This window comes from Syngnathus floridae, chromosome 1 (assembly GCF_059516105.1).
Source record: "Syngnathus floridae isolate MCC-2025c chromosome 1, RoL_Sflo_1.0, whole genome shotgun sequence".
In the NCBI taxonomy this organism is placed as follows: domain Eukaryota; kingdom Metazoa; phylum Chordata; class Actinopteri; order Syngnathiformes; family Syngnathidae; genus Syngnathus; species Syngnathus floridae.
In genome coordinates, this window is record NC_142413.1 from 21,053,310 (window position 1) to 21,072,893 (window position 19,584).

Genomic DNA, 19,584 nt, shown 5'->3' on the forward strand with positions numbered 1-19,584 from the left:
TTATTCGACTCTCCATACATACATAGGAATAGAACTTTACGTCTTTTGTTGTAATATAACTGATTTTAAAATAGAAGCTGGTGTAACACTTAACAGATTTTTGTTGGTGGTGTTCCTCGAGATTTTTTCCAATGAAAAGGTGTGCCGTGAATGAAAAAAGGTTGGGAAACACTGGTATAGGGAATGTATTGAATTGGTTGAGAAATGTAGAAGGATATATACTGTGCACAAGTGAAATTGAACTTGAGCGCCATAGTAACAGCTCTCTGAATGACACTCCAGACTAAGTGTACACTAGAATGACACAACAAGCCTGTGACAATGACTCACGTATGCTGGCCCATTTCCATGGCTAAACATCTAAAGAGGCGCCACGATACGTAGGCGTATTAGGACGACACTGATAAGCAGAAAACAAACAACCCACATTTCATAAAGCAAATACGCTGCTATATTTATTCAGAGAATTAAGTTTTATTCTTATCATTATTATTAAACTATGTATTTTTTGGAACGGCATAGCAACGTTACACGATAGAAGCTGATAACATTCCAAAAGGTTGTATTTAGGTGGAAACTGAAATCATTTTCTTGAGCAGTTGGTGATGTCACAAGAATAAAGAATGATTTTTATGTGAAATTACAAATTTTTCAAATGACATCTTACATCAAAGGTTGCGATATTACTTCATAAAAAATAATTTTAAAGTTAGTGTAATTATGAGAGTAGGATAGAGAATAAAGTTCAAGACTGACAACAGATGAGTCTCAAATTTCTGACAAAAAGTAAATGGTTAGTTTTGTGGACCACAACATTGAGTCCATTGTTTTTCAAGAAAAAAAGCTGTAGCAGTGTGAGAGAACTTGTCATATGATTGTCTAATGTCTATTTTAAAACATTGCATTTAAAATAAAAAACCTTCTAAAGAATAACATTTCAAGGGGGAATTGTAAAAAGTTCCAATTTAAAGTTTAATATGATATTTTCTTATTATATATTTTTACAACATTTTGTTTAATTCTCAGAAAACTGTTTCCTGAAAATTACAACCGTATTCTAACAAGAATTTTTAACATCTTACTCCTGCAAACTTGTACAATGCAAACTATTGTAAACATATGTTATTGTCGTCACAAATTTATTGCCATGTTTTTTTTCTTTCAAGTGGGGCCCTCATATTACTTTATAGCATCATTTTAACATACAGCAAATACACATACTGAGTTTGACATCACAGTGCTCAAAATAATGAGTGGATTTTTCTGTTGTTATTCCCAAGCAAGAACGGCAGCACTGTTCAGCTACATTGAGCCTCCATTTTGTTTATGAGCTTCAATGTGTTATTTTAAGTTGCAAGAAACAAACTTTTGAGCCTTAACCATGATCCATTCCACCTAGCCAAAAAAGGTGAAAGGTTTTCTTACAGCAACTGTGAAGTTTTGTTTATTGATGTGCGCACCGAGCTAGAGGATAGATGAGGTTGCACATCAAGAGGATGACGACAATGTGGTCTTTCATCTTTTTTTTTTTTAATCACACGTCTGTCATCTCATCTTCCATATCGTCGCCCTCCGTTTCACCTTCGGCCTCTGCTTCTTCTTCATCGTCCTCTTCCTCCTCTGACGTCACGTCCGGCTCTTCCATCTGGGAGATGCATTTGACACACGAGCAGACGAACATGTAGTTCTCCCTGAGGGCAAAACACAACTTGTTAACCACATACTGGTCGTCAATGATTGCAGATGCATACTGCTTTTGAAAAATACACGTTGAATAATTTGCCATTCCCGGAAGAGCATAAATTTCAGACTGAAAATGTTGTCATCTCAAAGTACCTCCACACAGGTGACATAGCTCCTACCAAGATGGCATATGTCAGGCAGGAATGGTGAAATAGAATCAGTGTGTACTGGTATCTGTGACTAAGAGTACTGTGTTGATCAGGTATGGGCAACTGAAATGCTGAACGGGTCCTCGAAGTTGATCAGTGCTACTGGGGAGGCCACAAAAATCAACTCCAAATTTTAATGTTAGTGAGGTAATATGTTTGTCCTGCATATTATTCCAAATCCACAAAAAATATTCAAACTACTCATGTTGTAGTATATGACAGTAAACAAGACTCTAAGATATGTCAGCCATTGAGTGGTGACTGGTGATATAACAACTTTAAACTAGTTATCACCTGCATATTCTCCGTTTCGATACTTGCGATGTCTGACGATTTCCAATGTTTGTTCATATTTTGGATTTTTTCTCTGGAGTTTTCCTGGATGTTTTTCCCCATTATTTCCCAAGTATTTGTGGAAAACATACAGTGAATGTTCATAATATTCATCGATCGCCTGGCCACTACCAGTCGATCGCGTGACATTAAAATGTTTTGGGGGTTTTTTCGCACTTGACGCGTGCGCAAACAACGGCGCTAACAACACAACACTAATACGCTAGCTCGCGAGTTGCCTCCAATTGTCAGAACCCTGTTTTTTCTCTTAAACCTAAGAAAGGGTATAAAAATGTGTGGGGGAGCTGGACATAGTAAAAAGATAAAAAAAAAAAAAAAATTAATTCATATAAATAAAATGATTCATATATATATATATATATATATATATATATATATATATTAATTATTCTTTTAATGGGTAGCTCTTTGTGACTTGGTCATTTCAAAAGTAGCTCGCGAGCTGAAAATGTTTGGGCACCCCTGTTCTAGACTATCGTCACAGATACTACTGAAAATCATCGCTAATATTTAACAGATTATTTAAGTGTGTTCTTGCAAATAATTAAATACTATAGATAAAACATGTCAGCTGTACCATATATTCAATTACATACCAGGACAGATGACCATTTGATAGAGTAGAACTGGGCCATCAAAGTAAAAAAACTTGAACAACTGGATCTTTTCTCTTCTCGGCAACACTTCATTTACATTTGACACGAACAAATGTGTGACTTTGAGCACATCATGAGACGCGAGTGTCAATTACACTTACATTATAACATTTGGTGTCAGCTATAGCACCACCAAAAGTTGCAATCATGTACCTGTACGTGATACAAAAAAAACAATACCTGCGAGCATCAAACCGTGTTTAAAGTGACACATTCAAACATAACTGTGACTGCCACATACCGTGTTTTTCCTATCCCAACATGTAAATTGTATAATGACAAGATGGAAATCACTTATAACACAAACTACAAATCCCAGAATTGATTGCAAAGCCAGACTTACCAAACGATACACTACGACCTTCAATTATTTTGTAGCATTGATGACAAGCGGCTCAAATGTGGTTTGTGAAGGATGTGACGGTTCGACTATGCAGCGAGATAAAAAACAAAACAAAACAAAACCTCATGTTCACCAATTACTGCATTTCCTTCATTTCCAAAAGTAATACAAAAAGGTTTCCCAATCACACAAGTTGGATTGTAGTTTTCAGCTTCTCATACAGAGGCTAATTTAAAGCAACCCCCCATAAAAAAAAAAATACTGACGCATAGCCATTGATTTTTTCCGCAGCAAGAGATAACAGACAATCGAACCTTCCAAGGATCCATGCCAAAATGTTTGCAAACAGATATGTTGACGGAAAAGTCAAAGGAATGAGCTATTCCCCTCCAAAACAGAATTCATCATAGGTCATCCTAAAGCTCACTAGCGTTCCAAATAAGCGATCGAGAGGGAAAAGCTTTAGTCAGGGAGGTAATCAAGAATCCAGTGGCCACACTTTTCTAGTCTGTAGAGCAAAAAGCACTTTTCCAAAAGGACCATTACATCAGCAGCAATCCACCAATCGGTCCTTTGACAGGAATTCAGTGTGAGTAACCCCAGCCCACCAACAAATGTCTGTAGCAATCTGATATTGGCTTTGATCAAGTTAGTATTTTATTTTATTTTTTTATAAATAAAAGTAAAACTTTTCATATTGAGATTCCTTTAGTATATGTAGAACCCCAAGGAAAGGCTGTAATATTAAATTGTGAAATAAGTGAAGAATTGTGAATGGATCCACTGTGTTGTATAACTGTACCTTGCAAAATTAAGGAGAATCAATTAACACAGAAGCAAAATAAAAAAGGAGCAGTCCCTCCAAAAGTTCCACCCGAGCATGGTGATGAAATTCAAAGACGGTTTCGGATAGATCAATAAACTAAAAGCTAAACTGCCGAAGCCCCAGCATGTCTGCCATGAGACAGCCCATTATTGGCCGGCCGGATGGCTTCTCATCGATCCACGTAACTTATTGGCGCGTTCATGAGATTCAAGGGGAGAAGGAGGAAGCGATTTGGAGCAGCCCACCTCAGAATTTTGTGTCTGCTGTGACGGCTTCTGTCCCGTTGGCAGCAGTCCAAGTAACTGATGCAAATCTCCTGGAGAGAACAAACAAGTAATTAAAAAACAAAGATTCCAAAGCAACAATTTTCATGTGTAGCTAATTGATTGGGAATGCATTAGTAACTTTTTAGAAAAAAATCGGGAAAAAAAGTTACAATACTACAAAAATTGTATACGAACTAGTATATTTGTAGTTTTTTAATTAAAAAAAGTAGCTTGGAATTTTAAGAATAATAATTGCAGTTTTAAGAAAACAAAAGTTGAAAAAGTTGTAGAATATAGTGGATTCATAATAAAGCATACGTTTTTTTTTGTCTTTTTCGTAAAAATGTAATATTAGAAGAAAGTAGAAACACAAAATGAAGGCCAGTAGTTTTTGGTAAAAAGATGCAATATTACGACAATAAAATCATATTTTCAAGAGAAACAGTTGTAATATGGTTAATAAAATGTCAAGGTTTCAAAAAGAAAACCAATTGTGAGAATTAAGACTTCTCTGAAAAATGTTTAAAACTAGTATTGTATATTTCTCCCATAAGAGTCTCAACGTATCAAGAATGAAGAAAAAGAAAACTTAAATTCATACTTTGACTGGAATATTAAAAATATATTAAATAGTAAAAAACTATTATTTTTAACTCATAATATGGTGAAAAAAATCGGATTTTAAGTCAAATCAAAATTGCAAGTGTGTGGTGGGAGGACTTTGCTACATGGCTTGGACCAGCATTTGACAAAGTATCTCCCCTCTAGCGCTGCGTGTATGACCCCTGACCCTTGACCCCCGCCTCATGCGTCAGCTGACCTGGCCTGGGTCGATGTCACCAAGGGCACTGAGGTGAAGCAGGAAGTTGTTATCGGGGAAGGAAGCCTCGGCGTTGGGCAAGCAGCTGTGATTGCCTGAAGAGGGGAAAAAAAAACAACAACTAATAACATTATTTGCTCTTGTGCTTGCTTTGAGAAACATGAAAGTCATGCTAGCTTACATGAGCTTTGCAGCAAAAAGAGTCCCGAGCCTTCATTGTTCAGAAAGTCTCCGGTTTCTACAGAGAAAGGAAGAGAAACAAGAGGCATCAATGTTAGATTCCAAGAAGACTAATGGAGGGATTTACACTGTGGGTCCAAGTTGCCAATTCACCATTCAATGTATATTGGGTTTTTAAAATAACATCTCTCTCTTCTGTTAAATAAAAACAAAATTCACAATTTTAATCGTACCAACGAAAATGACAATAACATGAGTTGGGGGGTTTTCTCACCCTTTATATTCATTTTGTTTCTCTTGATACCAAACAAGCTTTGAAACTTGGCTCACGACCAAAAGGGAGCATCTTTAATTGTCCACAGTTTCTTTTTATGACCAGTGTTTTTTTTCATGAATTTATTTGTGTTGTTTGGTTCAACGCGAGTTGTGCATACTGAAATTGATGTATTCCGGTAATTTCAAGCTTGTATTGACGAGTATCTTTGATCTGTGCTTTGACACTGCACTCCAATGGCAGATGTCCAATAACGTATACGAGACAGATAGCCGTTTGAAGACATCTGATTCATTCGATGTGTGGTATTCTATTTACGCCGCTGTGACGCATTTCCCTCAGAATTGTGTCTGCAGTTAAATCCAGCCAAAGAGCTGAGCTGTCACCTCGCTCAATATCTTTGTACAGCTGGTCAATAAAGGAGTCCAACTGCGCTCTCTTCTGGGTGGGAAGCTCAACTGCATCGCAGGCATGAACCCACTGACTCAGAGAGCTGACGGCACAAAGAGCACAAGAACATCATGTCAGGCACAAGGCGATATGTGTAATACAAGATGAATAAAGAAGAGCTGACCTTGTGCCGATGCCTTGTCCATTAGTTCCGATCAAAGCAAAAAGCGAACGGAAACCTTCGGGAACGAACCACTGAAACACAAACAATAATGCAATTCAATCATGCATCTGTGGAGCTTTATGAATAACGGTACACTCAGTGGTCATATCATTAGGTACACACCTAATACAAAAGCTGCAATAAAAGCTCTAACCACAGTCTAGGAGTCTAGTCATGTCAAATGTTTATCATTTTTCATCTATTATTGATCAAGCTGGAAGTCTGTGGTGATTTTACTTGGGGGGACCATTCCATTCCAAAAAGGGGCGGAACTCAGAACTCTGATCATATTACAAGCAGAACATTTTATGTAAACAATATAAAACTGTCTCTCATCAAATTTGCAAACTGGACTTTGAGTCCCAATGTGATTTATGATCATTTGTGATGAGGTTTAAGTGTAAATATTTGCATTTACCCGACTTAGCTCATCATCGTATAGCGCCTCTTTGAAAAGACTCTGTAAAACCGCCAGCTGACCCTAAAAACAAACAGCATCATTACATTACATTGGTCAGCTACTGGTTAGCTGCGAGATATAGGACATTTCTAAAATTTATTTTTCCCAGCTGAGGAATATTTACCCTGAATTTCTCCCCCAGGAGCTTGTGGGCCAGCTCGTCTTCCTCATTGGCTGTGCGGCTGCAGAAGTATGAGAACAGCTTCTGCCAGTGTGCTTTGTCTTTGGCCTGGAATGAAAATTAACAACACATTTTGGTAGCAGCGATTCACAAAATAAGGGTCTCGATGAATGGTGGTAGATTAATGGATAGACGGACGGGCAGACGGACGGATGGATGGATAAGCGGATAGAAGGAGGGAGAATAATTTGATCATATAATACTATTATTAATATTACTACTACTGCTAATACTAATAATAGTAATACCAATGCATTAATTGAGAAATCACGTCGCATAACGTGTGTTATTATTAATCACCTTTTCTGATGTTAAGTGGTTAATGATGCAATCCAAGTTAAAATGTATTTGTCATGTAAATAAAAAATAGTACATTGACTGTATTATGTATCAAAGTTTAAATGTAATGCACTTAACTGTACATGTCACATAATTTTTAGTCTTAATTATCTGTGAATAATTAATGGCAGATCCTAGATACAGGTCCTCAGTGTCTCTTTCACAGGAACTAACTCATTTTGTGCTGGTGTGTGCAATATCCAGCCGGTGTGAAAGCATACAGCAGGAAGCTGCAAAAAGTGTTGAGAACATGAGATCATTGTTCATCTGATGTGTAGAAAGTAAGCATGTGTATTTTATAGACCATACATGACTCTCGTGGTGATGTCATGCAATTATCTGACTGTGGGATGCCTTCAGTAGATTGTCTACAAAAGGCAGACACACGCTGTCCCTTCTTTCACACCTTTAATGCTGCCAGACCTCCCTGTAAAAGAGGCCTGGGATTTCATTGTGGAAGCATGCAGATACAACATTAAAAAAAAAAAAAAAATTAAAAATTAAATCTCACTTGTTTAACAGTCGCGACCATTCTGGCCAGAAGAGTGATGCTGGAGGTCTCTGGAGGATAGTGCATGGTCCTGTGGAGAACACAGGAACATTTACTATAAAATCCACAAAGAAATCTAAGAAAAGACTAAACTGGAATCATCCCAATCACCTCCAGGCATCTTTCAGCTTGTTGACGGGGTGTTCTGGATCTTCATGAGACGGGCCGAGACATAGCGCTCGGTGGTACTGATCCGCCGCAGCTTGGCGACAATCAGCGCTGCAGTAAGTCACCTGTGGGTGGAAGTGGGTCATATCTTATTGTATATTCATTAAACGCATTGGAACATACGAGCTTTGAGACCTTTTTGCAGTGGAGTAATTTTGTGCTATTTGAGCAGACTTTTTCACAGGTAACCACAACAAGTGATTTGAGGCAACAGCAATGGAACAAAAACAGAAGTAGCAAACGACCGTAATAAAACAACAGTAAATTAATCCTTAAACGATGGCTGGAATTAAATTAAGCATGGTGACTACTTTTCGGACATTCAGTGAAGAAAATGTTGGTGAAATTCCAAACTTGAAGTTCCTCGACAGTGACATCCTGTGCAAACCGACCTGACACTGAGGGCAGGCTTGGTGGAGTTGTGGTCGGACGGGACAGAGTTCCGGATAAGGAAGCCTGAGGTCTGGATTGCCTGCCAGTCTCCGAGCGTTCTCTTCTGCCGTCTCCAGGGCTCGTAAACAGTAATCGCATGCTGTTAAAAACACAATTCAAACGTCAATCATGAGACATCAAGTTATTTAAACCCGCTCAAACTGAGTCTCACCTTTATATTTATACAAAGCATTCCACAGGAACTGGGCACAGACAAGCGGGCGCTCAATGAAAATGACCTCACCCTTCTTGATGCCCCTCTTTGCAAACAGACCTTTCCCCTTTAGGCATATGTTAGAAGCAACAGTTAAACTCAATGAAGCCAGAATTTAACAAATCCATAAATTTTCTATCATCAGTCACAGGGCCCATATAGACAAAACAATCAGTCACACTCACATTCACACCTATGGACAAATTAGTCTTTAATGATCTCACATACCCCAAAACATGTATGGTATTGGATTATTTCTAATATTAATATGGCGACTATAAGATTGACTCTTATTAAATTTCAAAATGTCACATTATAAATCTAATCTAATGAGAGTTTCTGATAAATTTGCACTGATTGTCTGCTAGATGTCAATCAAAATTGCTTATGTTACAGCTGAAACGTGGAAAACCGCACAATAATATGAACAGCGTTTACCTGCAATTTTTAGGCACGTATAAACAAACTGCATGGATGTCGTCCGGTTCGAAAGGCAAATATACATAACATGTATGTGTAGCATGCGACTATGGTTGAAAAGCGATGAGTAAAGCCGATTTTCTTTTTTCCCCTTCTTTTCTCATTCCAGCATAAAAATTACCAAAAATGTCAACAGACCAACCTTGACGTTGTCAATAAATCGCACTTCCACGGCGCCGGCAACTTTGCTGGGATCCATGCAGAAGGAAAACATGTCATCCAAGGGGGCCGCCATTTTGGCAACGAACTTTCACCTCGTGGATACTCACTTGCACATGCGCATGCTACTCTGTTGCGAGTACGTGAGACGCCCCTTAAAGACCACTATGTGAACTGTAGCGTAATAACAAAATAACGAGAATGTGTGCAATTTCTGCAGAAAATGCGTGTGAATGATGAAATGCCAAAATTTGAAGTGGAATGATGTGTGAGAACTAAATACAATGAATTTTAAAACGGAATAAAGTGCCTGATGGTGAATACACTAACCTGATTTATTTGCAGGCAGGCAGCATGGGATTAATTCCCAATGTGTGCAAGTAAGATAAGGATAAGCGGTGTTGAGAATTGATGGCTGGATTTATTGAATATGAATAGAATAATACATAATTTATTAAATTACATGAAAACAAGTTGGACTGGAGACATGCCAGAGAGAAATTTAGCCAGCGTCACCTGCGCTACCACCATCATAGCCAACATCAAAATCAGAAACATTTTATTCCAAACAAATATATGTAATATTTTTTAAAAGCAACTTTAACATTGAACATCAAAACTGTGTTTAAATATAGGAAAATAAAAACAAAAGCAGTTAATGAATGCTCTATTTAAAAGGAACTGGTAGTTTTACCACACTATTAAAACCACTGTAATACACGATGAAGATTGGTTTGGGTTTGGTTAATGGTAAAAGAAATACTAAAATAATGACAATCACAGAAATATATCAAGTATATTTATTTAGACCATGCACTTTGCTGCCAGTGAAATTTTTGTGTAAATTTTACAAATATATTTAATAACAATGTCATTTAGTGATATAAGATTGGTCGAAAAATTGTATGCAAATTAATTATTAGGAGTGCATACCGCACAAATTACTGCAAAATAATGAAGAAATGACTGTTTCACATTGTTGGTGTCAAGATACTTGGCGTGTGTCAGTTATTTCAGGCAATTTTAAATCAGACAGACATTTTTACATCCACATAGAACAATAGTAATAATTCATTAAATTAAATTAAATAGCACAATAGCAGCACAAACTTTCATTGCACTAATATTTAGTGCAGTGCTTCTTAAGTTATAGAGCAATATTACCCTGCAATATGACTAAAAAAAGTGTAAAAATAAAAACAAAAATGAAATAACACACCCAGTGATAGAAAACCAAGCAACAAATAATTTCAATAAATTAACAATTATTGAGGAGTATTAAATAAGTTATTAGACGCATGTGTGGTCTTGTAAGGGTATATATATAAAAAAAAAAAAAAATCCAAATACATGAAAATATGCACCATCTTGAATGTCAATTGACAAAATACATTAATGGTAATATGATTAATTAGGGTTAGGTGCCATTTAGTTAAACATTTAAATTCAGCAGCAATTGTGAATCGTATCAGGTTTTTAATTACGAAAATATTGGAATATTATTACTCAAGTCAAAGCATCAAAGCCCGGGAGTTGTTTGAGAACCAGTTCATAAACTATGACAACTGCTATATGGCGATTCTGTAAAATGATATACGTAATGTACGTAAAACTGTACAAATAATTTATAATTACTTTATAAATTGTATTTATAGGAAATCATTTTCAAATATCATTACTAAATTTAAAAAATATATAGAAATACATTACTATTATCGTTATATTTTTATTAGGAAACACAATTTAAAATATCTTTAGCAATGCAAGTTTTTGATGCTCTCTTGTGGCAAATACTGTTATTGCATGTTTCAACTATTAATGTGTCTATTAATGTGGCCTATTTACAACATATCACATGATTTCAATAAAATGCATTTCATTTGATCATATTTCTATACATACAGATTGCAATAAGTTTCTGTGTTAATGTTCTTCTCATCACATCCTTGTTTTCTCTCGGACAGTCACGTCATCCATCATAAACCCTTGTTGTAGGTCACCACTTTGCAATCTGTTGCCATGGCGATCTCGGGCTCCAGGCGAGACACCTCAATCTGTGAGGAGGTTAAAAAAAATCTGAGCGAGACTTGAAGGTGAGATCGTAATTAGAAAAATAAGAGGTGTGTGGACTGCAAGGGCGCTTGACAGGCGTGGTACTTTTGATTTGGAAGTTGAAGCCCCGCGTCCTTGAATCATAAAATCTGCTCGTAATGTACCTGTGACATCTGCGGAAAGAGGCTGATGGCCACGGGCAGCGACAAGCCAAAAGTAAGCAGACACACAATGCTGTGGATGGGCAGCATCAGTCTGCGGTTCTTCTGCAGGAAGGGCAGCCTGTAATGCACAACCAGACATTTATTATAAAAAAAAAAATTAAAAAAAGAAACGTGAGTGAGGCTGCATGTGCACATCGATCTCTTAGAAGCCTGCAGTTATTTTGGGAACTGCGGGGGGTGGGGGGAGACAACTGCAGAATCGTGAGCTTCATCTTCTTGTGCGAAACCACCTCAAGGTGCAATTACTCAACGTGGTCTATTATTCATTAGCACAGCTCACTGCAGGGCTTGATGAAGAACCACATACATAGAATGAATTCAAGTAAGAATGATATCAAAATCTCTGACATTGTCTATAATACTGTATTTAGTGCCGTAACTGTATAACTATCTCAGTCTATCGATGTTATTGACAGTGACTGTTGCAGATTTTCAACCCTATTGTAATACGTTTACCGCAAAATTGTTAGAATTTATTCCCAACAGTCAATTATTTTCTATTCATTTCATAGCATATTTCGAGCTACACTGCTTTCAGTACGTAATGAATACACTGGAGTTTTGTCTCAGTATGGAAGTTAACCTCGACCTAAAGAAACATTCAGTATACTTACAATGAGGCAACTTGCTATCGTGTATTTTAAAACTATGTCTGATGCAAGTTGTGTGCATAGCTGTCATACGTGGATGCTGCTGTTCCAGATTTTCGGGTTTGAACATTTCTTTGTTGGCCTCAGGCTGCTGCTCCCACTGAGCATGTTGTTCAAACATGCCTTGTTAGGTTCTGGCATGTTGGAATGGACGTTTTCATGGCCATATGCTTGTTTCTTCGCATGGTTAAACAAAATCATTGAGTAGAAATAAAAATGCATTTTTATATATTTTCTCTTTCTTTGACAAAAACGTTTTGTACATGATAAAATTGTGACTTTTAAAAATGTTTTCAGTTTAATCAATAATTGTCTAAAAGGCATGATTTTATTTTAGCATATGACTAAAACTTTGAAAAAGTATTGAAAAAAGTAATAATAAAGTGATAGTACCACTTTTTTTAAATTACTTTTTAATTGATATTTTATCTAATACCATTTCCCCTTAACTTTTAGCTGTATGTTAATAACTGCAAAGACTATTTATCATGATGTTAATTTTTTGTTTTGTTTCAGAATACAGTCCTTCTCAACTGATTGGCTGGACATTTTTTCCTTGCTTCAAAGTAAGGCACGCAGGCTCCATTTGGAAACCCAATATGGTTCCTCGGCTGATAAAGGTCTCAACTGTGTTCTGTGTGTGTGTACCGACCTCTCGAGGTAGGACATGATGATGGGGGGCAGCACAAAGATGGGCATGGGGAGGACCACACGTGTGAACGCCGTCTCTGCGATGGCCTGCGGGACGACAGCATTGTGCGCACGCTTCATTTCAAATGCACATTTAATTCCCTCCGTCGGGAGAGCAGATGGCGGCCGAGTGACATGAGCGGGAAATAATTCATGTCATCAGCCACCTTCAAAATTGGAACTCACGTGGGTGGCTGCGATTTTGGAGGAGCCCACCACCTTCCCGTTGGGGTCGAGCACGTCGATGCCTTCTGACAGCTCGTTGTGTCTCATCAGGGCCACGTTGCAAATGTTTGCACTTGCTGGATATCGAGATTGAAACCCGAGATTAAAATACACAATCTAAAGTGCAAACTAATAAAGTGTTCAATTTAGGGTTGGACAGCCAATAGACGGTGCAGTGAAAAAGACACAGACCTTGACTGATGCTAAAGGTGGCTCTGCTAGGAACGTACCAACTGCTGGAAACGGGACAAATCTCTGTATTATCATTCTGGTGGCAGGACTCAACTTATTGGCCTTCTGAATAAGCACATTAAGTCCCACCTACAAAACATTCAAAATATTTTCTGTACACATCACATTGTACATGAATCTAACATGAACGAAATTACAGTGAACCATCGCGTATTCACAGTTCAGCATTGACAAATTTGGCTGTTTGCTGAGAATATATAACAACAAAAGTTGAATGCATGAATAGCAAACTGTGAATATGCAGAGGAACTGCAAAATAGTGTGAATGATGTTTTTGATGTTATTATTAAGAGACTCACTGCAATCGACACTGCACTGGTCACAGCTCCAAAATAACCTTGCAGGAATCTGGACGTTGGCGTTGGCTGTGAAGAATTACAATAAAGCGCATGGATTTCTTTTGTTTATTTATTTTCCAACGTTTTCATGAGCACAATTCTTGAGTGGTGCCTGTTTACCTTTGTGGCATTGCGGTTGGCGTAGTTGACGCAAGCATTGTGACTCTGATTCAGCCACTGGTGGGAAGCAATATTAAATGTTAGTTAGGAGAGAGAGAGAGACAGAGAGAGCGAGAGAGCGAAAGACAGACAGACAGAGATTATGCATTTCACCGCCCCTTCCGATCTAAGTTAGCAACGGCGTTATTATTGGACGTCTCTAAACAGATTATCCTGAGTACAAAACAACAATGACGAAACAAAGCAATGGACAAAAAGGTGACATTTAAAATAGAACAGCATAGAAATAAGAAAGATGACTGCAATGTTAATGATATGTACGTTTGTTTACCTGCCATATAATGGTGGACACCACAGTCTGATTGGGCAGAAGAAGGCCAATGACCTACAGCAAAAATAAGACAAAGAAGAAGAGCTTGTTTTGGCACAAACTAAGTCCAAAGTTCATCTTCCTCAATGCCAAAAAATGAGCATGAGAATGACATTAGTAGTTAGCCAAAGCACATGATTAACCAAACAACAACACGGGACTTACAATGGGCGTTCCAAACGGTACGTAACCTGTGCAGGCCAAAAAAAAAAAAAAAAGGACACAAGACTGAGCAAACAGAAGGAAAACAACATGGACGATGTGACTTGTGGAAAGATCTTCATCTTCTTGTACCTGACATTCGGAACGGCATGAAGATCTTGTCACCCGTGTCAGGATGAATGATGGCCTGAGATGACATCATGACAGTATGACATCATCATCATGTGACTGACCCAATAATGCTCGAGTGAATTTACCATTTAGAACTGACCTGTTTGACCTTCTGGGCTTCCCATAACTTCACAAGGCAGGTGAATAGAAACACATGGGCATCTTAAATGAATCAGGAATAATTGTCTCTATTTGTATTACATTCAAATCCAATCTTTGCTCAATTTCACATGAATGAAGACTCGCCTGATGGTTGGAGATTCCTGGTGGAAGTGTTCCGTGCTTGAAGTCATCCAGGAGTTTGATGCTCTCTTTAAGTTGTTTCTGAAATGAAATGGCAGGAATGTTTGCATTTTGGCGCACCACCCATAAACAATTTTAGCCTCATTGTGTCCGATGTAAGACAAAGTAGATGCTCAGCGTGACAAAATACTGTTACACTGAACCTTGTTGTTTTTTATACTGTACCTCTCAGCCACTTAATACAAAACTCAGATGTTCTTGTTATTTACTGTGTATTTTTTTTATTATTATCAAGTGGTAGACATTTATACTTTATTACTTTGTGGTGTGAATTGTTCCAATATCTTTTATTGGAACACCACGTCTGCTTCACCGCCAACAGTTTCAGTGTTCAAATATTGGCTTTGTCTGGGTGTTCCGGCTTCTTTCTGCCTTCCAAAAACATGCATGCTGGGTTCTTTGAAAACTCTAAGTTGTCCACAGTTGTGAATACGTGTGTGACTGGTTCTTTGTCAATAGATCGCTTGCGATCAGTACAGGGTGTATGGCGTCTCTCCAACAACGTCGGGCTGTGATATGTTCGAGAATGTGATTAAGTAATATGGGTGAATTTTATTTTATTCCATTATATTTTCAAAAGGCAAATAGAGACATACACATTGCTGGTTGTATAAGCTTATGATGAAAATAATGATTTAATTTATCATTTACAGGGGTATTGTAAAGCCATAAAAGTAGCTTTACCTCTGATACAAAGAGTGTGCTTGGATCGATGATGTCCACAAAATGTCTCAGGCGGCCAAGAAAGGAACCCTGGAACAGACACACACTTCAAATTCAGTCTTACAATTTAGACTTCAACCAAACATTTCTATTAAAAATACGGTTCACCTCTTTAGCGCACAGTTTGCGTGCCCCTTTCAAAAGATAGCTTGGTGCCCCCCCCTACACACACACACACACACACACACACCCCACCCTTTCAGTGTGTTGCCTTCACTGTCCCCCGTCAGCTCTTGCCAAGTCCAAGTGTGAGTGAGTGCCAACAGTCTGAACAGACCCAATAAGAATGCCAAGAGCCCGTTTGGCAAACCAGATGGACAAAAACTAGGCAGCTTCAATCGGACACCATGGAAGATATCCATCATTGCAAATAGGGCGGAACAAACCTCCTTTTAGAGCATTTTAATGATCATTCCTGAAAATGACTGTCAATGACCTTCATGGCTGCTTCAAGTGTAAATAAAAAAAACACTGTGATGCATTCACTGTGTCGCCCTCCCGTGTTGCTGCTGGAGGAGACGGAACAGGCTCCTTGCGAGGAGACGGCTTTAATTATGCATGAGTTCTCGCTCTCTGGGGAGAACACAACAAGGCTTGCAACACACTGCGCACATAAAGTACACTGAGATTTAGCGCTGATTCAAGGACTGGCCTCATTTTTGGCAGTGACGTGTGAGAAAGTAAAAAAAAAAAAACATGCCTGATACGTGCGTACACAGACTTTGTGGAGTGATGAAATAACTTACCATTTATTTTGCAAAGTATGAAGCAATATCTCTCATGTATTTTTCATTTTATCTCAGTGAAAGTAACGACTAATGACCCAGATATGGATTGGAAAGCCTTGGCAAAGGTATAGACTCTCTCAACTAAATGCCATTCTAATGCAATTCACCACGTTTTAAATAAGAAAAACTGTAGACTATAAACTACTGTAGTTTACAAAAAAACATACAACAATAACAAATGTATATAATGTAAAACATTAAAAAGTTTGTGCAACCGGTTTTCAATGGCCATTGTATGTCTCATATGTGAGGGCAGTATAATGGATGACATGGCACGTTTGTAAGAAATGTGATGGAATTTCTTGCACCAAGTGGTGAGCAAGTCTGCCTCACAGTTGAGATGTTTGCTTTAGGGATGCAACTAACAATTATTGGAATGATCTGTCAATGATACTGTTGATCAATAATCGATGAATCAGATTTAAAACTGTTCCAACCCTTTATTCAAAAACAGTGGCATTAATTTCAGTTTTCTGTACTAGCAATCACAATTTTCGTTATAGTTGGTTTTTAATTCATTTAGACTTTTTAGTTAAATTAGTTTTAATTACTTTGCACTTCTTAGAGTGAGTTTGTTCATTTTTCATTGGTTTTTTACATAAAATGCTTTATTTTAGTCACATTTTTATTATGTTTTAGTTTTTTAATACATGCAATATTTTTCAAGTGTAACAAAAAAGTCAGTAAGTATTGAGTTATAGAGCAAACACAAATTTTCAAACAACAAACCTTCCTTCTTTTGTAGCTATGGCTAATAAAATAAATCCATTTATTTTAGTTTTTAGGTTTTAGTCAGTGTTAGAAACTTCATATGTACGTAGTGTCGTTCTTTTTAAGCATTTATTTTTTAGCTTATTTTGCCTCAATAACTTCAAGACAAGATGAACCAGTTCAACACAAATCACTTAATTGACCGATCCATTAGTATTCCATGCATGTTCTGCACACAACAGACAAATGAAATCAACTTGCACTGCGCTGTGGCGATTGAATGAGACCAGACAAGGGAAGTGCCTGTTTTGAACTTCGCTCAGTGCAGCAGGAGGTAAATAATTCCCACAGGCTGCTGCTGAATCAGCAGAAAAGTAAGCTTTTAAACGTGAAGGTCACTTTCGTGAGGCTGTCCGATGCAAATGTTTAATCACTCATTTGCGAGCATGGAAAATTGAGTAATGGGCTTCATTCAGTGGTGCGAAGCAGGTCATCAATCTAGGATGTGAGCTGGGGATGGAAAATGATGTACCTTTTTCCAAGCAGAAGTTTTCACACCAAGTGCCATATTAAATTCATGACCAAGTATTGTCTCTCTCAAACAGCACAACACCCGTACAGCGCCTTGTTTGTTTGTTAGTTTGTCAAAATGCATGAGCACAAAAAAAAAATAAAACATTTCAATGTGCAAACAAGGGAGCGGGTGGGGGGTTAACTGTTGTTCCCACCACTCGTTCAATTGCGTGCTTTTACTGGAAAATATAAAGTTGCACCCAAAAGTGTAAGCAGGCAAAGTGGGAGTAGTGAGAAGCATCCCGAGAAAAGAGGGAGCAGAGAATGAAGCTGCTTGTTTCCTTTCCCGAGGACTCTACCCCTCCCTCACGTTCAAACCAAATGTCACAATTAGATAAGAAAGATAAAGACAGCTTACCTGGTCGTAGCGTGACCCCCCGAGACGGAAAGAAGGACAAGCCGCAACATCGGCCATGACAGCCCCCTGTTTTTCCTCATAAACGAACCTCAACCCCGCGTCCTCAAGTGCAACTCCTCGCCGTTCAAAGTAGCGCTGGGGAAAAAGAAGCCTTGCTGTCAACCGCAAAGCCAGATGGGAAATGAAGTCCTTCACTATCTGCCGTCGCTAGTGCAGCAACAGAGCGTGACTGCATCCCAAATGATCGATGACGGGCAGCAAACAGGCTGTTGCATAACTGACGATTGTTATGATCTGCTAACATTTGTCGGAGAGCTGGACGGATATAAAATGGATTTAAAAACATTGTGGCTCATTATTAAAGAAGAAAAAATAATTAGGTGCCGCTTGCAGGTGTGTGCGACAAAATGAATTATTTTCTCCATAAAATCTTCTTTTTAAACTAGGATACAAAAAATAACGAACAAACGGGAGAAACATAACAACAATCAATAATTAGGAAATTACTATTAAACTACAAACTATATAAAAATAAATACACGAAAATAAATATAATAAAAGTAAATACATAAACATAAATAAATGAATAAATAAACAAATAAATAAATAAATAAATAAATGAAAATAGACATGTGCCTTTTTTCACCGTACCTTACAATTTGCATGAAAATCCACAATACAGTACACATGAATTCAAAACGCTTAAGGTATTTAATGTTGTTGTGGTGATGGGGTTTTAACTTATCCGGAGTCACTACAGCAAATGACGGGAATGATTTGTATGTCTGTTTTTGTGCCCCATATGCCCTTGCATATTTTCTGCAGGTCTGCCATGGTTGAACATAATTGTGCCACTGACTGGAAATTAAACCTGCTCTGTCTATAAAAGGGAAATCCATGACTAGATAACACATCACACACAATTTTGTATCATAGGCCTACACATATACCAAACACTTTTTTGTCTTTGTTTTTTTTAAGTCAACACAGTACTCTAAAGAGCATGTACACTGCATGCATCTCCTATTATGGAATCATAACGCTATGATTGAAAATATAGAACATAGATTGTCTCAAGGAACGTATCATCATTAGAAGCAACTCCCGCTGTGCAGTGGTGGTCTTGCAGATTATACAAAATTGTTTTCATAATTTAATTGAATATACATATATTTTTCCTATGCATCGAAACGTATGGGACATTATGGCAATTATCTATTGAGTGTGCAGGTGTTATGAAGGATGAGTCTAATTTGCACACATGCATGCATGGGAAGAACATGCAAACTCCACTCAGCAAGGCACTAAGATTCCAACCCGAGACCTCTCTAATGTGAGTCAGGCGGGGTTATCACTAGGCCACCAAAGTGCACTGACCTAATTTGATTAAAAATCATTGTTCTTGTGTCTACGTGATGTTCTAACTTTAGTGAACTTGGGGTTTACATTAGTTGTAAGATATCATTTCAAACACCAAAGCATAAGGAATGATGGGCAAAAGCTGTATAAATAAAGATGTATTGTGGGCGTGAAAGAGTTTAATTTTTTGAATTGGACTATTTTTAAGGCTGGAGTGAATGCCCCCCCTAGTGGTCAAAACTATGTAACACATCAGTATGTAACAATCCGTACTTTCATCACAGAGGCAACATAAGGGTCACACTTTG

General features: G+C 37.8%; 2 protein-coding genes across 4 annotated transcripts; both read right to left on the reverse strand.

Annotated features, from left to right (window-relative positions):
- Positions 1-603: 603 nt before the first annotated feature.
- Positions 604-9,349, reverse strand: smyd5 (SMYD family member 5). 3 transcript variants are annotated; one of them, XR_015861405.1, is made up of 15 exons: positions 9,191-9,349; positions 8,527-8,635; positions 8,315-8,454; positions 7,866-7,987; positions 7,716-7,785; positions 6,809-6,913; positions 6,643-6,705; positions 6,186-6,256; positions 5,998-6,104; positions 5,339-5,395; positions 5,158-5,252; positions 4,317-4,387; positions 3,246-3,331; positions 3,004-3,055; positions 1,560-1,691 (listed from the first exon to the last, which is right to left on the reverse strand). XR_015861405.1 is itself a non-coding variant. In XM_088390458.1 (13 exons), the coding sequence occupies exons 1-13, from the start codon at positions 9,281-9,283 to the stop codon at positions 1,535-1,537; spliced, it is 1,260 nt and encodes a 419-aa protein (XP_088246584.1). In that variant the 5' UTR covers positions 9,284-9,349; the 3' UTR covers positions 604-1,534. The 3 variants fall into 3 exon arrangements, 1 of the variants encoding a protein (XP_088246584.1); XR_015861404.1 differs by lacking the exon at positions 3,004-3,055 and having other exon boundaries at positions 1,552-1,691; XM_088390458.1 differs by lacking the exons at positions 3,004-3,055; positions 3,246-3,331 and having other exon boundaries at positions 604-1,691.
- A 642-nt stretch (positions 9,350-9,991) lies between these two features.
- sfxn5b (sideroflexin 5b) lies at positions 9,992-18,111 on the reverse strand. The gene is made up of 14 exons (XM_088389474.1): positions 17,918-18,111; positions 15,449-15,517; positions 14,708-14,785; positions 14,562-14,588; positions 14,423-14,477; positions 14,294-14,319; positions 14,090-14,143; positions 13,759-13,815; positions 13,600-13,665; positions 13,279-13,369; positions 13,010-13,125; positions 12,786-12,871; positions 11,424-11,541; positions 9,992-11,261 (listed from the first exon to the last, which is right to left on the reverse strand). Exons 1-14 carry the CDS (start codon positions 17,972-17,974, stop codon positions 11,184-11,186), a joined length of 978 nt encoding a protein of 325 aa, XP_088245600.1. The 5' UTR covers positions 17,975-18,111; the 3' UTR covers positions 9,992-11,183.
- Between the last annotated feature and the right edge of the window lie 1,473 nt (positions 18,112-19,584).

Excerpts from the sequence above, each read along its gene's own strand:
- smyd5 (XM_088390458.1), bottom strand. The coding sequence starts at position 9,283 with ATGGCGGCCCCCTTGGATGACATGTTTTCCTTCTGCATGGATCCCAGC. Across the intron at positions 8,636-9,190 it reads GATTTATTGACAACGTCAAG|GGGAAAGGTCTGTTTGCAAA; the intron begins GTTGGTCTGTTG and ends ATATGCCTAAAG. Across the intron at positions 6,257-6,642 it reads ACGATGATGAGCTAAGTCGG|TGGTTCGTTCCCGAAGGTTT; the intron begins GTAAATGCAAAT and ends TTTGTGTTTCAG.
- sfxn5b (XM_088389474.1), bottom strand. The coding sequence starts at position 17,974 with ATGGCCGATGTTGCGGCTTGTCCTTCTTTCCGTCTCGGGGGGTCACGC. Across the intron at positions 14,786-15,448 it reads GCACACTCTTTGTATCAGAG|AAACAACTTAAAGAGAGCAT; the intron begins GTAAAGCTACTT and ends ATTTCATTTCAG. Across the intron at positions 13,666-13,758 it reads CCAACCGCAATGCCACAAAG|CCAACGCCAACGTCCAGATT; the intron begins GTAAACAGGCAC and ends AATTCTTCACAG.